The 24,680-nt window shown below is 40.0% G+C and overlaps 1 protein-coding gene across 1 annotated transcript in view; it reads left to right on the top strand.

The window, feature by feature from the left end:
• stac (SH3 and cysteine rich domain) overlaps window positions 1–24,680 on the top strand; it is a 38,155-nt gene that overhangs the window by 11,081 nt on the left and 2,394 nt on the right. The window contains 7 exon segments of the mRNA XM_069915687.1: window positions 2,737–2,818; window positions 2,933–3,042; window positions 4,925–5,009; window positions 6,308–6,375; window positions 10,581–10,675; window positions 16,565–16,616; window positions 24,438–24,575. Of these exon segments, the coding sequence (XP_069771788.1) occupies window positions 2,737–2,818; window positions 2,933–3,042; window positions 4,925–5,009; window positions 6,308–6,375; window positions 10,581–10,675; window positions 16,565–16,616; window positions 24,438–24,575 (630 nt within the window).

The raw sequence follows: 24,680 nt of genomic DNA, 5'->3' as shown, positions 1-24,680 counted from the left end.
TTCCTATGACCACTTGACCTCTGCCTGGTTATTCCAGTTCTCTCCTACATCCCAAACTTGTATGAGAGCTTTATTTTAGTGTAAATTGGCTCAGTTGTAAGGTCAGTAGGAAGATTAGTGGGGAGTCAATTTGCAGGTGACTGTGCAGTATAGAATGGTTGGGAAATGGCAAAAGCTCAGTGGGTCAAACAACCAACACTAAGTAAAAAAAAGAGAGAATTAGGAGTTTAATTTTCCAAAGTGAATAATCATTAGGTTGTAACAAAATTCTAAAAAATACTGGAATATGTGACAAAACATAAAATATGTCACCATTCTATTTTCTATGGCTGTTTGATGCAATTCTAAAAGTAATATTATAAATAACATGAGCTGAATGAACCAAGTATATTCATATTTTTACTGCTTGGCAGGTTTACGATCATACGCAGCCAATGGTTGAACATGGTCCTTGTCTCTCCGGAAATTAATTATTTGCTGTGCACATACATCTGCCTGGCAGCGATTTCCACCATGTGAAAATTACCAATGCAAATGTCACTTTGAGTTGAGCATGTCATCAAATATTTCACTATTTTTAAATCCTTTGGTTCATTGAAGTAGTTTTGTAGTCATTATGCATTTGAGCTTTTCATTCTATTAGCTGAAACCTTCAAAAACAAATCAGTTTTTTTGTAACCTTAAATATATCAAATATGATTTCGGCACAGGTCAGGATTAAAAACAGAATCATGGAAATATAAAAAATAAGTGTAGGTAGGAGGTGGTCATGTAGTTTATATGAACTTGCTGCACCAACAAAATATAATTGTGGCACATCAACTAAATGCAGTTTTGTTACTGCTTCCTCCCCATTTAATTGCTTTAGCTATTATATCTACACCTATTTCCTCCTGGATATATTTAATTATTTTCCCTTATCAGTCTTCTGTGGTGGAGAATTCCACAGGTTCCACCAATTTTTGAGAGAAGAAATTTGTCCTTACCTCAATCCTAAATGGTTTTGCCCTTATCCTCAGGAGATGACCCCAGGTTTTGGACTTTCCTATGACTGGGGTAAATCCTTCCTCTGTCTAATCTATCTCATTGCATGAGGATCTTCTACATTTTATTGTGGTTGATGAGGATATTCATTTATATCAGCTTCTTAACATTAGGAAAACAGTTTGTTTCATGTTGTCAAACTAATACTTTTGAAAATTAGTCACTGTTGTTTGTTCAGGTGCCTTGCTGGATGATCATGTCTTTCCATCCATCATGGTCTCTGATCCTCCAAATTGTAGTTGTTGCCCTCGCCCCCCCCCCCCCCCCCGTTTCTCACCATGATGTTAATCCATCTATCATTTTCATTCTTTCTTCCTCTGCTTCTTTTTCCTTCCAGCTTTCCAGTTGTAACTAAATGTTCTAATGTATCTCTTCGCCTGATGTGTCCAAAGAATTTTGATTGCTGTTTTCTAATTCTTTTAAGTAATGTAAGTTCTGTTTCTGTTCTTTGTAGAACTTCTTTGTTTGTTATCCTGTCTGTGTATGATATGCGTAGCATTCTTCTGAGAAACCACATCTCTGCTGCATTGATTTTTTTTCCATGACCTTTGTGATGGTCCATGACTCGCAGTCGTACACCTATGTAAGAAGAATGTAGCAGCTGAGAGTTCTAAGGCGGATGTTGATTGCTATTTTCTTGTTCATTAGGATGTTTCTCATTTCTATAAATGTTATGTAGACACTCTAAATGCAGATCTGATTTGGCAAGGTCCACATTTTCCACTGAAAGGGATAATCAATTAATGTATTGGTGTTCAGCTTGAGGAACATCCATGGATCGAAAGGACACCCTGTTTTTAACAATGCACCACAGATTCTTTAAACCAACCAAATACACATTTTATGTGAGTATATGAAAATTGATATATCAGACCTCCTAACAGTCTCATAATAAAGGGTGAGCCTATTAAACACCTGATTTCAGACATTCATTCCATGATATCAGTGCCATCCCTAATGACCACAAGAAAATGGTGGAACTTGCAAAATCATTCATTCTTTCTAATGATTTGTTAGACCCTTGCTGGGACTATTTGAGAGGCAAGAACATTCATGGTCTTTTTAATTTGTTGATTAAACTTTATCACTAATTCTTTTTTAGTTGTTGATTTTAGTGAATATATTACATTATTTTTCATGAAAAATCAACAATGTGTATCATATTGAAAGAACTTTCAGTGCAATAAAAAATCAAAAGTGAAAATGCTGCAAATTGAAGTATTTGCCTTTACGTTTTTCATAGAATCTCTCAGCTTGAATTTAATGATATCCTTGATAGTGTTCTTTCTTCAGTTGCTATATTCAAGGAAAGGGTATCAAATGGAACAAGTTCACATTGATCAACTCAAAACAGAGCAGACTGGTGTCCCAATGACCTTATATTCCTGTCTCAGCCAACGAGTTATTAACACAGCCACATTGTCAGGATTTTGCAATGCAATAAATCAATTGGTAGTCTATCTTCTGCTGCATTAATCTCTACAATAACACTGCCCAGATTTACAAAAATGATATGTAACTGTAAAACTTGAGCTATTCCAAGGGTATGACAGGAAAATTGTTATTCAGCATCTTCTACAAATCAATATGCCAAATAATAATTATGTGTTGATTGGACCCTTCTGTACTGTATTGCATATTATTATTATCCTGAACTAATTGCTCCTTGGATGCTTTGTCCTCTGTTGATAGCCAAAGGGATTCCGACGCTACTATAGCTCTCCGTTATTAATCCATGAACAGTATGGGTGTATCAGAGAGGTGATGCCTATTGGTGAGTATTATAACTAATTATTCAGAATGGATGTATCTCATGATTATTTGCATGACTCACTCCTGACTTTTTTTTTCTCCCCTTGCTTATTTGTCTATTTATTTTTTGATAAAGCTTGCAGCAGTAAAATTGACCCAGTGTACGAAGCTCTACGGTTTGGAACTTCCTTGGCTCAACGATCCAAGAAGTCAGGGTCTGGATCAGATTCGCCTCAGCACAATTCTGTAAATAACCCTTCTGGCAATTGCATTTGATTCATTGTTAAAAATGATATACAGCAACTTGGGCTGAGCCCAGCGGAAGAAACAATCCTGACCTCATGTTGGCTTTTATTTTCTTTGTTAATTGTAGATCTGATACAGTTCCCTGAGACCCAATTTCCCAGATTTCTGCTACCTTCCAGCCACATATCTGGAAAATGTGTACTTCTGATGTTCCATCCAATACAAATTGCCTAATAGGAACAGCCAACAAGAAGCATTCATTCAGCAGGAGCTTAAGATTAGAAAGGTTTAAAAACCCCCTAGATTTTCCTCACATTAAATGTCATGCTAATATTTATAAATAATACTGAAATAAACGAAGTATTGTGTTTAGACAGATATTTAGCTTTACATTGACTGTGGGTTCACACCTAGAATATTGGAATCATTTTGAGGAGGTGGCGTGGATGGCGTAGTGGTTAGTGTAATGGCTTTACAGCACCAGTGATCAGGACGGGACCTAGGTTTGAAACCTGTACTGTCTATAAAGAGTTTGACCTGCATCTGTGTGGGTTTTCTCCAGTTTCCTCCCATCATTCTAAAACGTACCAGAGGTGTAGGTTAATTGCGGGTAAATTAGGCGGCACGGAGTTGTGGGCCGAAGTGGCCTGTTATCGTGCTGAATGTCTAAAAAAACAGACATGGAGCACCACATCAAATGACCTCAGAGAAAAACATATTCAGTTTGTAACCCACACAGCTTTTCCTCTGTGTCTAACTTTCCTGCTATTTATTCTAAAGCTCAATTCTGCAAGAAACAAATGATAGAATTTGCCACATAGAGTAATAAACCATGTGGCATGGAATAGGTCCGCGAGGTCAACTCGTCCATGCCGACCATTTGCCATCCTTGGCTCAACCCAGTTCCCTGTATTTGGTCCATATCCTCCTAAACCCTTCCTCTCTGCACATCTGTCCAAATGTCTTTTGAGCATCTATATCTTCCTCTCGCAGCTCATTCCAGATAAAGATCACCACTTGAGTGAAAAAGTTGCCCCTCAGGTGGAATCCAACTAAGTTCTTGTATAGCTGTTAGATTAACTCACAGCTCTTAAATGTGATCATTAAAATGTTATTAAAAATAAATAAATAAATAAATAGATAGATAGATAGATTTAGACAGGTCCTGCTGGCCCATGAGCCCATGCTGCCCAGATACCCCAATTAACCTACAACCCCAACATTTTGAAGGGTGGGAGGAAACTGAAGCACCTGGAGGAAACCCTTGCTGACACAGGGAGAACATACAAACTCCTTTCAGTCAGCACCAGATTTAAACCTGGCGCTGTAACAGCATTGCGCTAATCGCTGCACTAACTGTGTTGCCCACACACTAAACATTAAATTGCACAGAAAGAGTTTATTTTGAGCCTGTCACCAAGTCCGAAACTACTGATGAGATCAGGGAAAAAAAAAGAGAAAACATATGAGTAATATCTGACAAGAAGGATGCAGTTGAGCATCCAAGTCCATTTATAGAAGTATTAAAGAATTAAGTTATAAAAATATTTGTGAATAAATCTGGAATTGAAATGTGAAAAAAAATACCTGTTGGTTGATAAGAGATTTGATCATTTCAATTTGTATTTCCTCTTGCTCTTTTGTTTGCCTGTAACATCTTCCTGTTTCTCACTCTTGATTTGGTTACAATCTCCACTGATACCAATAGTGAGTGCACTTCTGCTTGTGCCCTTGTGGTGTACTGAGCTCCAGTAATCTATAGAGCTCATGTATTTCTTTGTTTCAAATTTCCAACATAACTAAAGTTGCCGAATACTCCAGTTTGTGGTTGGTCTTCATTTGCATTTTGGTAGCCTATACTGTTCTTTTCTTTTTATCTTAGGCTTCAGACTTAGCAGAAGTTCCAGAGGAAGGTATAAATGCACCAGGAGGAATGTTGAGGTTGAGCAGAAAATATAGTGATAATGGTGAGCATGAATCCAAAACTTACTTTTTAAAAAACTCTTTGTATGAAGAGCCCTCTGGGGCTTGATTGAGCAGCTAAATCTTCTACACTTCATAGCATGTCAGTACTGATTTTATCAAGTATAAGTTAAATTTTAAATTGAATTTAATTCAATGACTATTTCTCAATGGGATGTGGGCTCCATTATTATTAAATTATCAGTTTTGAAAATCTCTTTGTCTTTATGCAAATTTATTTTTGGAGTTGCCCATAGGTTAATATTAAAGACCATCCTCATCCAAGTTAATGAGACACCATCTACAAATTTGCCGATGATACCACTGTACTGGGTTGTATAAAGGAAGGGGATGAGTTAGCATTGAGGATGGAGATTGAAAACTCGGCTGAATGGTGCACCAACAACAACCTTGCATTCAATGTTACCAAAACTAAGGAGCTGATTGTTGACTTCAGGAAAGGAAAGCGAGAGGTTTACAATCCAGTGACCAATGGAGAAATCAAACATGGAGAGGGTGAGAAAGTTTATGTTCTTGGGAGTCACTATTTTGGAGGATCTTTCCTGGACCCAATACACCAATGGCACCGTGAAAAAAGCAAGTCAGCACCTCTGCTTCCTCAGGAGGTTTGGTAATGACACCAGAAACCCCGGCAAATTTCTACAAAGATGCAGTGGAAAGTGTGCTGACCGGCTGCATCATGGAATGGTATGGGCTCACCAATACCCCTGAGCATAAAGCCCTGCAAAAGGTAGTGGACACATTCCAGAACATCACAGCAAAATCCTCCCCATTATTGGGTACATCTACAGGGAACACTGCTGTCGGAGAGCAACAGCTATCATCAAAGACCCACACCACCCAGCCCACACTGTTCTTACTGCTGCCATCAGGAAAGAGGTATAGGTGCCACAGGACTCATAATATCAGGTTCAGGAACAGCTGCTACCCCTCCATCATCAGACTCCTCAAGGACAAACTCAATCAGAGACTCATTTAAGGAATCTTACTTGTGCACTTTATTGCTTTTTTTTGCTCTCCCTGTATTGCACAGTCAGTTTGTTTGCATTCATTATGTGTTTACAGTACTTTGTTTGTTTACATATTTACACTGTGTACAGTTGTTTTTGTATTGGACTACCAATTAGTGGTAATTCTGCTGCGCCTGCAGGAAAAAGAACCTCAGGGTTGTATGTGATGTCATTTACGTGATCTGACAATAAATCTGAAATCTGAGATGTACAAATGAAATCAGAACTCAATTCTCACTATCAGCAATAGTGTGTGTTTTCTTTCTTCGTAGTATTTGATTCTCTAGAAAATGGACTTGAAAATATCATTGGAGAAGACAAAAAGCCTTCGTCTTCTCCGGTAAGAATATAAAGATAACCTAAAACACTTGAGAAACCTGTTGTAAAACATTAGCTTCAATTAAACCATTTTGCCACGTCCAATCCCCACCTACAATCTTTAGAATAAAATGTGTACAATAGTTATTCTTGAAATTAAGATGCTGTTTATTCCTTAATTCATGGAAATTATATAATGGCTTACCTTCCACAGTCTTTCCTTCCACTCAATAATCAGGCTTCTCTAACCTTAATTTAGCCCCCTTTCATTTCATGGAATGTTTTGTATCACTCTATCATTTTTCTTTCACAGGTTATAAAAGTTTCCCTGCTTGAAATGCAAATTTGCAAGCCCTAAAATGTACATTTTCTAATCACTGCACAATAATATTAATGCCTCTAACATTAGTCCTAATGGTCAACAGTTAGGGTGGATTGCACTATAACTGGGTATCCTGAGTATTAACAGGCACATATCTGGTTATCCATGTGACTGGAATGTCTATTGACAGTTCCTTACCTTCACCCTGAAATCCCATTCAGCTCCATCTCTACTCATGCTCGAGCAGACTGAATGACCATTCTGCAGTTTTCAAACGCAATCTCATTTGCCTTCAGTGGCACTTGAATGCCAGCTCCAGATGCGTAAGTATCATCACTTGTGCCATAAACTAGATTTCTTCTGACTGAAGAGAACAAGAACTTCCAGTGTTGGATGTCTGCGCTCCTGATGTTCATTCCATGCTTAAGGTCAGTGGTGTGAGCAATCTTTCCCTGAGAAGATAAACCCAAAGTTATGGTGAATGGAATGGGATGTTCTTTAGGAAAATAAAACAAACTGCTGGTGTCAGGCAGCATCTGTGGAGAAAATGAAGTTGCTTTTGGGTCAAATTGCTGCATCAGGGTAGATCATTGTATTAAGAGAAATGAGGAAGGGGAGAGAAAGGGGCTGGCATTCCATGGATGCAATCTAGTGAAGAGGGAAATAATTGGCAGATGGAGCCAGGTGGGGCAGAAGGGTGAAGTCAGATAACTGTAGCTGGTGGATGAAAGTTAGAGACAGATAAGGAGAGAGAAAGAGGGCAGATAGACCTGGCCAAGGGGAAGGAGAGGATAGAGTAGGGTCACAGGCTAGAAGTAATGTGGAAACAAGAGGTTGTAGATGCTGTATCAGATAAGTTGTTCTATCTATATCTCATTAATCAGGAAGATGAAGTAGCACCTACACTTCATAAAGAGGCTGAAGTGGGCAAGGCTATTGGCTCCAACCTTTTTACAGGATCACAATTGAGAGTTTCCTATCTATCTGCATCATTATGTGGTATGGTAGCTGCAAAGCATCAGACTAGAATTCTATACAGAAGATCATTAAATCAGATGAGAGGATCACTGGGGTCTCCTTTCCCTCTATAGGCAACATTTAGTGGGAGTATTATCTCAATAGGCCCCAAGGAATTATAGAAGACCCTTTCCATCCAGCACACAGTATCTTTAGCGCACAGTATCTTTAACCCACTACTATTAAGAAGGTGGTACAAGAGCATCAAGATCAGGACTGCCAGGCTGGGGACTTGCTTCTTCCTGCAGGCTGTGAGACTGATGAACAGTATCCTATACCTGAGACAGACATCCCAAATATTTTAAAATCTTTATTTTGATTTTATATATATATATATATATATGATTTTTATATACTGTGTATTGTGTGTTTTCATGCACGTACCATGGTATGGCGAGATGCTGGTGTGTGTGTGTGTGTGTGTGTGTGTGTGTGTGTGTGTGTGTGTGTGTGTGTGTGTGTGTGTGTGTGTGTGTGTGTGTGTGAGTATATATATTTATATTAGATGATAATAAACTTGAACTTGGAAGGAAGATGATAAATAGAACCAGATATGGGAGGGAAGATGGAATCAATTAAAGGTGGGGTAGAATTCGGAGAACCAGAGGATATCATGTGTTGGTGTTAGGACGTGGAACAATATCAGAAAGGAACCAGAAGCAGAGAGAAAGGAGCACAGGAAGTGGGAGTTATCTGTGGTTGGAAAATTCTTTTCTTTTAAAATTATTTTTATTGAGTTTCTAATTATACAACCATACATTATAAGTCCATATAAATTAAATATAATATATACATTTGGATTGGTATATATAGAAATAATAATACATGGACTCGTATTCCAATCTAAACATAGAGTGAATAGTAATTCAATGTTATACTTTTGAAAATTATTGGACAAGCATCTTAGGAATAGGATTTACTCACATTTTGAAAAGTATGTTCATATTGGGGATAATCTACATGGTTTTGTAAGGGTGAGGGGGGAGGTCATGACTTCCAATCTTGATTGAGCTTTCAGAGAAGCTGGTGAAGTTGATTGACATGGGAAGTTAGTGAATGCTGTCAACATGGACTTTAGAGAGGCAAATAGCAAGGTCCTCATGATAAGTTGATCCAGAAGATTAAGGCAATTGGATCCATGGAGACTTTGTGCATTGGATTCAAAGTTGGCAGAGGGTAATGGTAAAGGCTCTTACTGACTGGAGATCTGCAACCAAGGTTGTTTGACATATATCAGTGCTGTGATCTGTTTTTATTTTGTGACACATGTGATTTGGATGAAAATGTCAGAGAGCTGATTAGTAAGTTTTTAGATGACATAGAAATTGTCAAAGTTGTGGATAGTGAAGAAAATTGTCAAAGGATGGAGCAAAATCGATAGGAAATGTGGACAATGAAATGGCAGATGGAGTTCGATCCAGACAAGTGTGAGGTGTTCACTGTTGCACTTTGGGAGGTGAAATGTAAGAGGAAAGTATACACAGAATGGAAGGATCCTTAGGAGAATTGACCTTGAGCTGCGTCCATGGTTCTGTAAAAATGGAACCCTGGAGATAGGGAGGTAAAAAAGACGTGGTATGCTTGCCTTCATCAGTTATGGCATTGAGTATAAATGTTGGGAAGTCATTTGGCAACCTACACCACTCAAGTTAGGAGTTTGAGTATTGAGCACAGTTTTAGTCACTGCATTCTCGATGCATTGGGATGCTTTGAAGGGGGTTCAGAAGATTTCAATAGGACTTGGACAAAATTCCAATTTTTCTCTCGAGCATCTGAGGCTGAGGGCAACCAGATAGAATTATTAGAGGCAAAAATACAATAGTTAATCATTCTTTATCCCAGGATAGAAATGTGAAACATAAGAGGAATAGTTTAAGTGCAAAGACACTTGTGGGGGGGAGGGGGGGGGTAACAGGAGCCTCAGATGGGGGATTGGTAAATCAGGATGAGGTGAAAAATGATGGGCAGAGGTCAGACAAAAGGAGAGAGATTCATCAATCCCATTATGGTGCCCATCTCTCCCATCCTGGCCCCTTTGCGGTAATTTCTTTACTGTATTTATCCAGACTCGATAAAGGGGTTCGCCTCGAAAGGTTGACCATTCTTTTTCTACAACTGGTGTTGCCTGACCCATTGCACTCCTCCAGCAGATTGTATTCAGCCTCTGATTCCAGTTTCTGCAGCCTCCTATGTGTCTCCTTTATCACAGACTGCCTTTAGAGACAAGGGAGATTATTGGGTCTCTGACAAGCATTTTTGCATCTTTGTTAGCCAGGGGTGAAATACCAACTGACTGAAGAGCAGCAAATTTTGTTCCTTTATTCAACAAGGCCCAGATAACTAGAAGCGTGAGTCTTACCTCAGTGGTGGAGAAACTACTGGAAAATAATTCTCAGAGACAGGATTTATCTTCACTTGGAAAAGCAGAAATTGAATAGAAATATTCAGCATGACTTTGTTTATGAGAAATCTTTGTCTCACAAATTGGATAAGAATTTTTTTGAGGAAGAAACTAAGCACATTAATGTTGGGGGGGGGGGGTAGGGGTACAATAAATGCTGGTCCAAATGGTTCGAGCCCATGAGAGTTGAGAACCTTATCAAATTCCTTGCTCAGCCCTTGTCAATCTTTTTAGTCACATCTTCAAAAAAAACTCAATCAGATTTTTGAGACATGACCTCCCAGTTACAAAGCCATGCTGACCATCCCTTATCACCCCTGTCCATCCGAGTCCATACATTGCTTCTCCGTCAGAATACTCTCTAATAACTAATAAGGAAATGAAAATAAAGGTTATGTTTCTGGGGGGTCTAAACCAAATAGGAGGGAGTTTGGAGATTCTTTTTCTTGTTTCTGTGATATTTACTCACAATTTTCCTGTTTTGTAGCTGAAAGAGCCAGAAAGAAAAGACACTTTGCAGAAGTTCTGTTATGTTGCCTTGTACAGATTCATTCCACAAGAGAATGATGATCTGGAAATGCAGTAAGTATTTTTAATGGAAAACAATTCTGTTGGTCTATCTTCAGACTTGTCCAGAAAAATATTCTAACTTTCAGCTGTTCAGGTAATAGTTAAAACACAATCATAATACTACATACAGTACTGCCAAGCTTCAAATGTTATCTTTCCCAAGTTCCAACAAAATATTAATAACAATGTGATCTGCTATATTTCAACAAGCTCCAGGGTTCATTCTGCCTCTCTCTTCAAATACTGATAGTGTTCATTTTATTTAATTGTTCAGCGTATACTGACAGAAATTGTTGCCTTTTGCTTTTAAAATGTTAGAATATTCAGGGCTTATATAATTGAATTCCATTGATGCATTCCAGTGAATGGGATATTACAGTGGAAGCCTGCAGTGGCAAGATGTCCTTAATGGTTGCACCCTTTGAACCATGATCCAGTGACTTATCAAAGCAAAAAGATAATTTGCAATGCAAGGTACATTAAGGTTCCTTTATTGACTGTAATAAATACACAAAATATGTCAACTTTCACTTGTTATAAAAGCACATAGAGAGACACCACTAGCCTTGCCTGGTGCCCCTACTAATTGGAGAAAGATTGGAAGAGAGTTCCCTCATAGAAACTGTGTCCTTCAGTGGAGATTATTATTCACCTTCCTTTCTTACCACTAACTCTACTTGTAAGTTAACTGATGCACCATCAATAACTCCAAAAGACTGAAGTTGGACAAACTAATAGGCTTTTATTAGCTTTAGAACAAAAGCACATCCATGCTGCTCGACTGTTCTGCATTAGGCAGAGGCTGTAGAACATTCTGGAGCCTGTGGGAGGAGCTACAGGCACTGTCAGCCAATGTTTGCCTCCACAAACAGGCAAACATATACATACAGTAGTTTACCACATTAACCTTTTGGGAATCTTGCATGAGAACTCCCAAGTCCCTCTGCTCCTCTGATTTCAGAACTGATTGGCTGTTTAGAAATTAGTCTACAGCTTTATTCCTTCTGCCAAAGTGCATGATCATACACTTCTTTACACTATATTCTATCTGCTGTTTCCTTGCCCAATCTCAAAACTTGCCCAATCTCGGCTGCACCATTTCATCGGATGCAAGGATCGACAACGAGATAGACAACAGACTCACCAAGGCAAATAGCGCCTTTGGAAGACTACACAAAAGAGTCTGAAAAAACATCCAACTGAAAAACCTCACAAAGATTAGTGTATACAGAACCGTTGTCATACCCACACTCCTGTTCGGCTCTGAATCATGGGTCCTTTACCGGCATCACCTATGGCTCCTAGAACGCTTCCACCAGCGTTGTCTCCGCTCCATCCTCAACATTTATTGGAGCGACTTCATCTCCAACATCCAAGTACTTGAGATGGCAGAGGCCGACAGCATCGAATCCACGCTGCCGAAGATCAAACTGCGCTGGGTAGGTCACGTCTCCAGAATGGAGGACCATAGACTTCCCAAGATCGTGAGCTCTCCACTGGCCACCGAGACAGAGGTGCACCAAAGAAGAGGTACAAGGACTGCCTAAAGAAAGCTCTTGGTGCCTGCCACATTGACCATCGCCAGTGGGCTGATATCACCTCAAACTGTGCATCTTGGCGCCTCACAGTTCGGCAGGCAGCAACCTCCTTTGAAGAAGACCGCAGAGGAGGACAAAGGAGGAAAAACCCAACACCCAACCCCAACCAACCAATTTTCCCTTGCAACCGCTGCAACCGCGTCTGCCTGTCCCGCATCGGACTTGTCAGCCACAAACGAGCCTGCAGCTGACGTGGACATTACCCCTCCATAAATCTTCATCCTCGAAGCCAAGCCAAAGATTCTATCTGCTGTTTCCTTGCCCAGTATCATAACTAAAAGTTGCTCTGCAGATTCGTTGCTTCCTCAACATTATCTTCCCCTTATCATCTCTTTTGAGAGATTAGTTGCAACTTTGGTAGGGTCTGCATGCAAGTACTGTTTTGATGAAACCCATTGATAGTTGAAACACAGGATATCCCTCAAACATTACTAAGACTGCCAGAATTGAAATGACCCTGTAGTATAGTAGTTGAATTCTATAGTTTAGACTACTAAACAATAATATGCAGAATGATAGTATTCAAGTTAACTCATCAACACCACCATTAACCTTCATGTCATCTGCAAATTTAGTAATCATGCCTCCCAAATTTATATCACGTAATTAATGTGTAAGAGTCCATGAAATAATATTTATCATACACCACTTGTCACAGACTTCCAATCACAAAACATAACTTCCTATCACCAAGATAATTTTGGATCCATTTTTCCAATTTTCCTCAGATCCATTGGATTTTAATCTTTTATACCTGACTCCTGTGTGGCATTTTGTCATCCTTTTTACTGAAGTGTATTAAGACTGCTTCAACCACACTGCCCCACACATTTATATCACCTTTTGAAAACCTTCAATCAAATTGGTAAGAGATAGTATCTTCCCTGAATAAAAATTTGAGAACTTTGATTAATCCCTGCCTTTCCATAGAAATTAATGGGACTATTATCATCATTTACTGACATCCACTTCATCAAGGATACACAGAGCTTGCCGAGAGAAGGATTCACAGAGGCATTAAAAATTATAGGCTTTCAAAATAAATGGCTGGGGTATTGGAAGAATGAAAATCATGTGGGAAAATCAGAATTATTAAATTTAGCATACTTCTTAATAGTCGGTATAGGAAAATGTTGAGTTTCAAGGGTTCATTATAAGTTACTATGCCCATGCAAAAAGCAATGAGGAAAGGCAAATTGCATGGTGACCTTTATTGCAAGGGGATTTGGTTGGAAGAGCAGAGATATCTTATTCAAATCATATAGGAAGACTGGTGAGATTGCATTTGGAATCTGATGAAGAGGTCTGTCCTGTTTCATCTTGTATTCATATGTGTGAGTTCTTAGACAACAGGAAAAGGTTCTTTACTTTAAAGTTGTTGTAAACAGCACATGAGGCATGGCATGAGGCTTCAGATCTGCATACTGTGTGTCAGCCCCCTGCTGGCAGCCAAGTCTATTCAAACAGTGAGACATTGCTAGTGGCCATGCAAACCTGATCAATATCATTACATGCCCTTCCTTCTTGGGGAGGATATACATCCATGAAAAGTAATGCTTGTTCTTTTGTCGGGATGGCTGATTTAAGATGAGAAAAAAAATTAAGCTGATTAACTCTCTTGAGTTTGGAAGAATGAAATAAAATGTTTAGAGTACCTTTAAACCTTCTATTCCTGCAAACTATGCTCCTTATGTAAGTAACTCTTTGATGAAAAAGATTAGAGACATGGAAGCACAGAAACATTCAGCAAGAAACAAACCTATTTGTCCATGCTGTCTGTGAAGCTTGTCCATCTCTCTTCAACTTTGCTATCCAAGTTCCTGACTAAGTGCCTTTTAAATCTTGTAATTGTTTCAGCCTCAACATCTTCCTCTGGCAGCCCAAGTGTTGAAAAACTTGTCCCTCAGATTGCCTTTAAATTTCTCCCTTCTCACAATAACATTATGCCCACCTGCTATAGACCTTCTACTAGAGGAAAAAAGATTATTAATCTATGTTGCTCATAACTTTATGAACCTCAATAAAATTACTTCTCAGCATTTTACATTCGACTGAGAATAAATTCAGCCTATCTAAAATCTCCTTATAAGTATAACCCTCCGTTCCAGGCAACATTCTGGCAAATTTTCTCTGCACTCACTATATTGCCACCATATCCTTCTGGTACTGATGACCAAAACTGTGCAAAATCCTTCATGTATGGCAGGAACAATGTTTTGTTCAACTGCAACTTGACATTGCAACTCTTACATTCAGTGAGCAAATAAATAATTGCTGGTGCAACTCAGCAGGTAAGATAACATCCATGAGAAGAAATGGTCAGTCAACATTTCAAATGTGAACCCTTTATCAAGACTAATATACAAACGGTGAAATTACAACTACAAAGGGGGAAAATACTGGGGGAGGGGCCCAGAGATGATACAATATGGAAGTGAATGTGTTGCAAGTGGAGAATCAGGTAGAGGGGCAAGTGGAGGGAGAAACCATTGGGGAAGGGCAAGGGAAAGAAAAGTTACAGAAGGAAAAACGTAAGTGCAAAAGTAAGTAGAGTTGAGAATCATGGGATCAGATGGGAGTTGTGGTTACCTGAAATAAATGTTTGAAACTGAGGGAGCTATCAAACTATCCTCCAACATACCTCAGAGTCCACATGTTCCTCCAGCTGAAATTGAACCCTAGCTTCTGAGCAGCAGCCTATTATTGAGGGATGGACTGTTGGTGGAAGTTTCATGACTAATTCCTGAGATTCATTTGAGGCAATCGTGGGTACCTAGAGAGCTAAACCTAAGTCTTTGGAGAATATGGTTGGGATGATATTGGCAGGATTGGCATCATGGGCCATGACCCCCTCCCAAATAAGTTGTTGTGCCACCCACCCACCTGTAGGGCCACCGGGTGACACCATCAAGGGGGGGGGTTTCCACCAAAATCGTCAGAAGGAGGGGGGGGGGAGTGATGGAGACACACGGAGGAGGATCATGGCATGTATGACACCCATGCTCCATGCTGCTCCCCCAGCCCTCTGATTAAGTCCTCGAACGGGAGTTTGTGCCCTCCCCCCACAATTACACTAATGCCCTCCCCCATTAGACTTGTTCTGATGCCAACTCTGGATGATGGCCATGTCACTCAATAGATTTAAATTAAAATACTTTGAAATTTATATAAAGTTAGATGAGCCAGTGCCATTCAATTGCACTCAATTAATCTACAACCTCCATTCATTTTGGTGGGAGAAACCGGAGCTCCCGGAGGAAACTCACACAGATATGGAGCAAGTGTACAAACTCCTTACAGGCAGCAGCAGGTTTGAACCCAGGTGGCTGGCGCTGTAATAGCGTTGTACTAACCACAACGTTAACTATGCTGCCACTTCTTTTGTTGAAAAATAATTGTATTAAGTCTGGTCCCTGACTAATCAGTTCTTCAAGCAAGACATTAGCATTAATGGTGGAGCAACAGGGAAGTAAAACAGACCTGTGTGAAGAGAAGAATATTGGAAAATAAGGATGGGAATTCAAAAATTGAGACATTACTAGGCAAGGCACAAATGTAACTTAGTTCAATTATTTTCTCCATTTGTTCTTGGCATGTCATCATTACTGGCATTTATCATCAATTCAGAAATGTATTGAAAGGCATTAAGCTGTCTTTAAACCACAACAATTCTTATCAAAGTTTGTTCTTTGTGAGGACAAAAGGATTGAGATGAACACTACAGTGAGACTGATGATAGATTCTTGGCTGATTTTTTTCTTTCAGTTATTAACCAAGAGGCAAGTCCGCACCCACCATTAAATGAAATGAGATCAATGCGTGCAAGATGAAAGATGGGATATTTGTGCTCAGATTGTTTAATCCCCACATTCTACGGTGCATGGATTCATTGGAGCTTAGCACAATTTAGTGTCTTCAAATTTTTCAGAAATATGAAATAAATTTAGAACAGCTTAGATTTGTTTCCATATTAACAACATTGGATTTATTTACCATATCATATTTCCACAATGCTCCCAAATTGATTAGAGTCAGATTCACTTAAGTGCCACTGCTGGGAACATGCAAGCAACTGGAGCAATAATTTATGCACATCTTGATTCCATCAACAAGTAAATAGCCTTTTTTTTCTATTGATTCCAGTGTGAATAGAGGAAAGTACACTTTGGCTTAAATTACCAAAGAACTCCTAAGTCTCCTTGAATTACGGCATCTTTCAGACACCGAATTTGAAAGGCAGTATTTCAACAAGATTTAACTTAATTTGATGGTTAATGTTACTTATTTTTTTTATAAATTACAGGGCTGGAGATAGAATTTTTCTGCTGGATCATTCCAATGAGGAATGGTGGAAGGTAAGGCTTCTAAATCCTTTAGGCTGTAATCTGGAAGAAATTTTTAAAACCTCATGTAAGTCTCCATCATAAGATCAGCAATAGCCCAAGAGACTCCAGAAAAATAGGAACCATCATCCTGTCTCCTATCCCAGCAAGGAACTTCTATCATTCAGAAAGTCTGAAGCTTCAGGACAAATGAGTAAAGAGAAAAGAAAAATCCCATTTTACAGCTATCCCAAACCTGAAAATATCCTCTCCCAATGCTAACCAACCTCTAATGCCACCAAACTGGCCTTGCTCAAATTAATGCTCCAACTACATTGCTCTATAACTATTTAAAAACTAAGAGAGTTTTGGTCACCGACTTATGAATGTGCAGGGAATTAGAGGGACACATGTCAGAAGCAAGCAGGAAAATTTGGTTTAAATTGGGCCATCATGCTCAGCTCGTACATGTGGGCCAAAGGGCCTGTTCCTGCCTGCAGTATAATGTTCTTTATTCAGTCATTTTTCCTATTTAATTAGTTTAAATCAGGGCTTCCAAACTTTTTAGCTAATGGAACCCTTTTGGGGAGCACTTGGAAATCGCGGAACCCCAGTCTCCAATTACAGTTTCAAAGACCTGGTATATACACAAGCATAGTAAGAAAGTAATGGATTAACTACCACCCAGGCCCTTGGCTAAGCTTTAGTAAGGCCCCCCTTGACCTTGGCCTGCACTAGGCCCAGGCTACCCCGGTGCCTCTTGCTCCCTGCCGCATCCTGAGCTGTCCCTGCCACCCTTTGCTCCCCGCCGTGGCCAAGGCCGCCCCCACTGACCCTCGCTACTGGACTCTCATTTAGCTGTATTAGCCACCGCTGGCTGTGCATCAGTTCAGTTCTTCACTTACCACAGGTGACAGGCTGGGCTCCGGTATTTCAGAGCCCCCACCTTGCACATGCCTCAAATCTTCATGCTGCCACCGCCAGTTCTCAGAAAAAATTGTGTACATCACCCCGGCAATGGCGTGGCGCTGAATCTGGCCCACAGTCACCCGGCTTCACCCACGCAGAGTCGGGGTGTTGGAGAACACTGCACACGCTCCTTAAGACACTTCTGAGTCACGACTGCATCCTTGGCCCCTTCAGCGGAGATGAGGTGCATTCTCACCATGGGGTTTCTGGGTATTTCTGGCAGCGCTGTTTGGTGTTCTTTTCAAAAGACCAAGCAAACCAGGTTTCCTGAGTCTGATTTGGCTCTCCCTCCCCCTCCCCACCCCACTGTGGCCACCATCTAGTCTCCCCCAAAACAAGCTGAATTAAAGACAGAGGTAAAAAGTAATTTAAAGTAAAATGGGTAGATCATTATTACTGCTTGCGATTTTTTCTGCTACGCTTACCCCTGTGCTTATCCACGGAATGGAACCCAGTTTGGGATATGCTGGTCTAAGTCTACTATTCCACCCCCCATGTTAACCGTGCTGCCTTCATCATTGTTCTTAGATACTGAATCAGATTTGTTATATAGGATTTCCCCTGCACAAAACCATATTGACTCTTTCTAACCAATCCCTACTTTTTCAACTGAACATAAATCCTGAACCTTGGAATTTTTTTCCCAATCATTTTCCTATTCCTCTCAAATGAGCAGCACCCTGTTCTGAAAATATGTCCCCCAAGTTTTACAGAGGAGGACACATCCTCTCAACCATCCCTCCTAACAGTCTTCCTCAGAATCAGGGCCAAGGATGACTTGCTTCTTGTTCTGTGGTGACAGGTGAATCCACGTGACTTGCAGATTCTGGGCAGTCAGATGCTATTTGAAGCGGTCTGCTTCTTGCATAGTTTTTGCAGATTTGCTACTGACTCACAATGAAGATATTCATGGTGCTCAGCAATACAAACAAAAAACCCTGTGTGGTACGCTGCTAGACAGAATCAGACACACACAAGGTAAAGACTGTACAACAGGCTTTAATCCACAAAGACTTCCACAGAGCCAGGCTGGCTGTGGCTGCAGCAACTCTGTGTGAGGCCTCAGAAGGCCGGCGCAGGCTTATATCCCGGAGGGTGATTGACACCCGACTGGGTGGGGCTTGATCCATTCAGGCCGACTGATTGACAGCTGGCCAGGTGTTGTCCTGTCCCCTTACACTCCTGCAGGTACAGAGGTTGCCCCCTGCAGGAGGCCGGTGGTGTACCACCACACCCTGGAAACATCCTGTGGAAGGAAAAGCAGTTAATGTCTCAGGCCAAAGATCTGTCACAGAACTGGGAAAAAGAGAAAACAAGTGTGTTTTTAAGTTTTAAGAAGGTTTTGGGAAGGGTCTGTTAAGAGAGAGGGAATGTGTCTGGTGAGTTTGCCATGGTGTAAGCTGTTGTTGAAGCTATTCAGTTACCAGGTTGATTGAGGGAAGGTAAAAGTAAAATGTCGTGAATTGCAGGCAACCCGCAGTGCGTCAGATGTTGTTTGTGAAGTGAGGAAAGCTGTCATATCTCCTGTGGAGAAGAAGAGTGAGGAAGAGAGTTGCTATTGCAGATGGAAGAGTGCACTAGGGAGTTGCAAAAGGATTGGTCTCTTTGGAATGCTGAGGGGGGAAGATGTTATGGTGGAACATTGATGCATCATAGTGTCGCCCCAGGTTCCCTTTTCCATTTTGTTTGGATGCAGGCAAGGAACCCAGGGTGAGTGAGAATTAGATATTTTTAAAGGAAGTTTTAAATCTGTACATTCTTGGTGTATTTTCTTGGATCTGATTAACTCAAAGGAACAAGGAGTTAGGTTCCTGCGCTATTTAGTGACTTTATGTCCTGCAGATTACAATCCTCCATGATCATCCTCAACACCAGTGCCCTGTAAAGCTGTGTACTCAACTCTGTGCATGCCCCCACCCCCTCCTTCCCCACCACATGATACTCCCTGTTCACCTTTGACTGTTTAGCCAAATATTGCTCCAACTCCATCTACAAATTTGTAGATCACACCACTATTGAATGCCAGATCACAAACAATGACAGGATGTAATATAGAAGTGAGAGAATGAGCCAAGCAGCTTAGTATCTGGATAACCATCAACATCAGTGAGACAAAGAAGCTGGTCAAGATGGATGGATGCTCCCTCTCCTGTCCAAATTTATGGCTCTGAAGTGAAGGGAGTAGATAGCTTTAATTTCTTCGGTGCAAATATCTCGAGCGACCTGATGTGGTCAAACACTCAATGCATCAGCCAAGAAAGCCGACCAAACCTTCCTATCCTCCAACTACACTTTCCAAAGCCTCGGAAAAGGAGCCAACATATTCAGCCAGGCAACACTCTCTTCTCCCTCCTCTCATCAGGCAGACGGTTCAGAAGTGTAAAATTACACACAATGAGATTGAAGGACAGTTTCTTTCCTGCTGCTCTCAGTCTCTCAGAGTAAAATTATGTTGCACAATTGTTGCTCCATTCTAACAGATATCTAACTGATAGCTCTCGGTAAACCTGCACTCTATACTGCATTTTTAGCACACAAATGGATCTTTTCATTGCATCTCGGAACACGTAGCAATAACCTTGAAATTGAACTTGCATTGTGAGCACATGAACAATATAATCTGCCAATCAGAGTTGACCATTTGTAATCAATGCCTCAGTGTTGGGTTGTTGTCCTGAAAGAGAAGGATGACATTCATTCACTTATCCTATCAATGCTCTTGTATTAATTCTCCAGGACTTTGAAATTGATAATCCAAGTGTTAATCATCATAAAGGAGTGTGTGTGTGTATCTCTCTGCCGCAGCCCATGAAGTTACTGCTGTGTCTGAGCTTTAAATCTTTCAGTGCTCCTTTCTGGGAGAGAACCAATTACTAAGCTTATACATTTTAGGCAGGGGTGAACTTCATTACTAAGTCTGCCTTCATTGTAAGCAGGTTCTTGAGATTTGGAATGATACACATAAGTCTGCAGATGTTGTGATTTTAATAAATACACAGAAATCCTGGAGGAACTCATCTGGTCTTGAAACATCCATAGGTGGCAAAGATATATAATCAACGTCTTGGGCCTGAACCCTTCTTCAAGGTATAGAAATGCTTGAAGAAGAGCTCAGAACCAAAACGTTGGTAATATGTTATTACCTCCAAAAGATGCTGCGAGACCTGCTGAATTTATCCAGGATTTCTGTGATTTTACTTGAGATATGGAACCCCACCAAACATTTGCCCCATTCTAACAGAAGGCCACAATAGAAATAGAAAATGCTTGAAAATTCAGCAACTCAGGTGGCATCTGTGAAAAGACAAATGGTCAAGGTTTCAGGTCTGGGATCCTTCATCAGAAATGAGAATGGATGAAATGCAGATGGATTTTCAGAAGGAGGGTGTATAACAAAGACACTGATAGAATTTTCACTCACATTTCACTGCTACCTAGACAAATTCACTTCTCCCTTTCTCAGTCTAATGAGGGGTCCCTTATCTCAAACATTAACTGTATCTCTTCCCACAGACACTGCCAGACCTGCTTACTTAAGAAGCATTTTCCATTTTCTGTTTTCTTTTCTTAGCTTTTGCAAGTTTTTAAAAAAAGATTTCCAGCATTCAATTATTAATAAAAATACATCTTCCAGAATGTTTGTTATATATGGGGTACAATTTTGCAGTGAGAGAAGTTGAGAAGGAGGTTGGGGCTTAGAGCTATAATACACTCTTGCTTGATCCAAACCTGCCATGGGATTTGATCTGCAGGCAACGTTTTGGTTAGAATCACAGCTTGTACACCGTTACACAGATGATGCATTACCTGTGAACCAGATGGTTTGGATAACGGCTTTTAACCAAGGCAAACCTGGCTTCACCTTTCAAAGATACTTCCTTTCTCTTCACAGTCCCTCCCCCTTCTCCCTACAACCTAAAACTAACCTGTTTTCTCTCCTTTTCATTTCTGTCATAGAGATTTTGGCTTGAAACATTAACTGTGTTTCTTTTCACAGAATAAAGGCAACCTTCAGAGCACAGCCAAATTTCTCAAGGATTCTCCATGGTCTCTTCCAGTTGACAAATTCAAGGGCATTTGGGAGCTAGTAAAAGTCCACATTTAGTAATTACATTTTTCTTGAGAAGGGTCTCAGCAAAGGCCAATTTACCACTTGATGCCACATTGCAATTTTGGAGCAGTTCATCAACCACTGGGAAGAACCAATTGAAGAGGACCTGAAGGTTAACTTTCTTGAGTGAATATTGGCAATGATGGATGCCATCTTCCCAATAATCTACTGTGGGTAATTTAATATATTTAGGATGCCACAGAGGCACATTAGTTGGTGTTGCTATTCAAATCCTGAAACCAAGGTTAGGTCTTGCTCTTGGGTGCTGTTTGACCATTCTCCAGGTTTCCTGCAACTGCTCTGGTTTCATTCCACACCCCAAAATCATAATGGTAAGTGAAACAACTCAGTCATGAGGGAGGAGGGACCTGAAGTTGGTTCTCCATCTATCTCACACTTAATAACTGCAGTGGTAATTGGTGTTTTGGCATCCACAGCCTTTTGAAAGTACATTCTCACCAATACCTCACATTGCTCTGACCAATGAAGGCATGCGTGCTATATGCCTTCTTCTCCTCCTTCATGCATTTGAAGACCGCATCAGCTCCTTGACCATAGTGTCAATGTTTCAAGATTATTCTCTTCCCTGAATTCATCAGTTCTGAATGCAGATGAGAAGTATTCATTGAAGATCATCCACATCTCCCATGGCTCAACACATAGATGACCACTGAACCCCAAGAGGGTCTTTTCTCTCCCTAGTTACTCCTTTGCTCTTTATAAACTTGTAGAATTGTTTAAGATTCTCCTTTATCTTATCTGCCAAGGACATCTTGTGTCCCCTAAGCAATATGCATTGCAATACTTCATTCATTCATCCAGGTGTCTTTCCATTCAGGATGGGCAATCATGTCTCTTCATCCATCATGATCTCTGACCCTCCAAAATGTAGTTGTTGCCTCCCCTGTTCGCCTTTGATGAAGGCTCCTTCTTTGAGCTGAGACTGTAGTCGATATTGAGTTCATGATTATACGAGGGAAAAATACGAAAGTGGTTTCCTGATGCCTACTTCAGTTGTAGTGTCCATACTGGATGGGTAACCCTGGCAGATACATCTACCCAGAATTTTTGGTTTTACAACCATAAATTGTAATTTGTAGAATCTACTTGTAAAAACCATCCATCATCTGAAATCATGGTTTTACATGGATCCCACTGCTTTAATCTCTTCCCACAGCCCCATTTTGTCCCCACAGTGATCACTACTTAGAAAGAAAAAATTTACAGGTACACTACAGTATCCCATAGAGCTTAACTAAGTATATTGTATGGTGTTCGCACAATGTCCTCATCGCATAACATCCAATTTTACAGAACGCATTGTGGATATTAACTAGTGCATACCTGTATGTGAAATATATTGGAACATTTTTTTTAATGGAAATTCTATAATTTCTCTGTTTGCAGGCTGGAGAGGTAAGTCTGTAGAAACAGGTTACAGTTCTGTGATCCGACACAGAATTGTGCTTTCGGGGACCAGCAGTGCTAAAGGGTTAAAATCTTACCTCTGAGCTGAACTCCCTACAAACTTATTTTCACACTTGAATTACAGAATCAATGAAATACCATTTATTAATCAAGATTCATAATGACTTGCAAATCTGTGGCAAGAAAATGAAGTTCAATCCAATAGAAGATTAACCACATGGATGACAATGCTGTTAGCTTGGTGATTAAGTTTACAAATGACATCAAAATAGATTGTATATTGAACAATGAAGAAGGTTATCTGAGATTACAACAGGATCTAGATCAAATAGGTTATAAAACTGAGAAAACTAAGGGTGCAGGTATCTAGTTCCTTGAAAGTTGCAACACAGGTAAACAGGACCATGGAGAAGTCATTTGGCATATTTGCCTTTATTGGTCAGAGCGTCAAGTGTATGAGTTGGAATGTCATGTTTCAACTCTATAAGATATTGATAAGACATTATGTGTAGTTCTGGTCATCCAACTTTCAGGAAGATGCAATTAAGTTTAGAAGGGTGCAGAAAAGATTCATAAGGATATTACTGGGACTAGAGAGGTTGCATTATAAGAAGAGATTATTTCTGTGGCGTCGAAAGCTGAGGGTGACCTCATAGATGTATATAAAGTCATGAGCAAAATGAATAAGGTGGTGGAGTCCAAAACTAGAGGGCTTAAGTTAAAGATGAGGGAAAAGATTTAAAAGAGATCCTTTTCACATGGAGAATCAGCTGCCAGAGAAAGTGATGGAAGAGGATACAATTACAATATTTTAAAGACATTTAGCCAGGGACATGAATAGGAACAATTTAGAGGAATATGGGCCAAATGCAAACAAATGGGACGAACTGATGTTGACAATTTGGTTGGCTTGGAAAAGTTGGCTTAATCAGCTATCTCAGCCAAATCTCTTAATGCTTTAATTCAATCCATTAACTGGCCACAGTTTGTGTGGCTATCATTATTGTCGAAACAATTTTGTGCAATTCATTTTAAGCTAAGTTAAAATTTACAGGGGTAATTTCAGACATAAAAGCAGCCCTGGAAAATTTGTGACGCCATAAATCAGGATTGAAGGAAAAACATGAATGGTCAGAGTATGACCCCCCCCTAGTATCTCCCTATCCACAGAGTATGACCCCACCAGTATCTCCCAAACCTCTTCCAAATCATATGATATCATGTAAAGACAATGCAGTACTTTTGAGAAACAGCTCAATAACTGTCAGTGACAGAAGGTAAAACGAAATCATCTAAATTGTCTGGAAGAATTTGATATTTATGAAATTATATCTTCCATTTACCAGGGTAAAATTGCTGACAGAGTTGGATATTTCCCTGCAACATTTGTTCAGAAAGTGATGGTGGGTGAAAAGGTCTTCAGATGCACAAAGGCATTCACAGGCTTAAAAGAAGAAGGACAGATAAATGTAAAAGAAAATCAGGTAATCAACAATCTTTTTAAAATTTGTTTGAATTTGATGATCTAACAATGAAAAAGTGAAGTTTACAATGCCTCAAATTTAACATTTCAACCATTTATAGTTCAA

This window comes from Narcine bancroftii, chromosome 2 (assembly GCF_036971445.1).
Source record: "Narcine bancroftii isolate sNarBan1 chromosome 2, sNarBan1.hap1, whole genome shotgun sequence".
Lineage (NCBI taxonomy): Eukaryota > Metazoa > Chordata > Chondrichthyes > Torpediniformes > Narcinidae > Narcine > Narcine bancroftii.
Note: the sequence above shows the minus strand (reverse complement) of the source record. Positions and strands in the feature narration are given on the sequence as shown.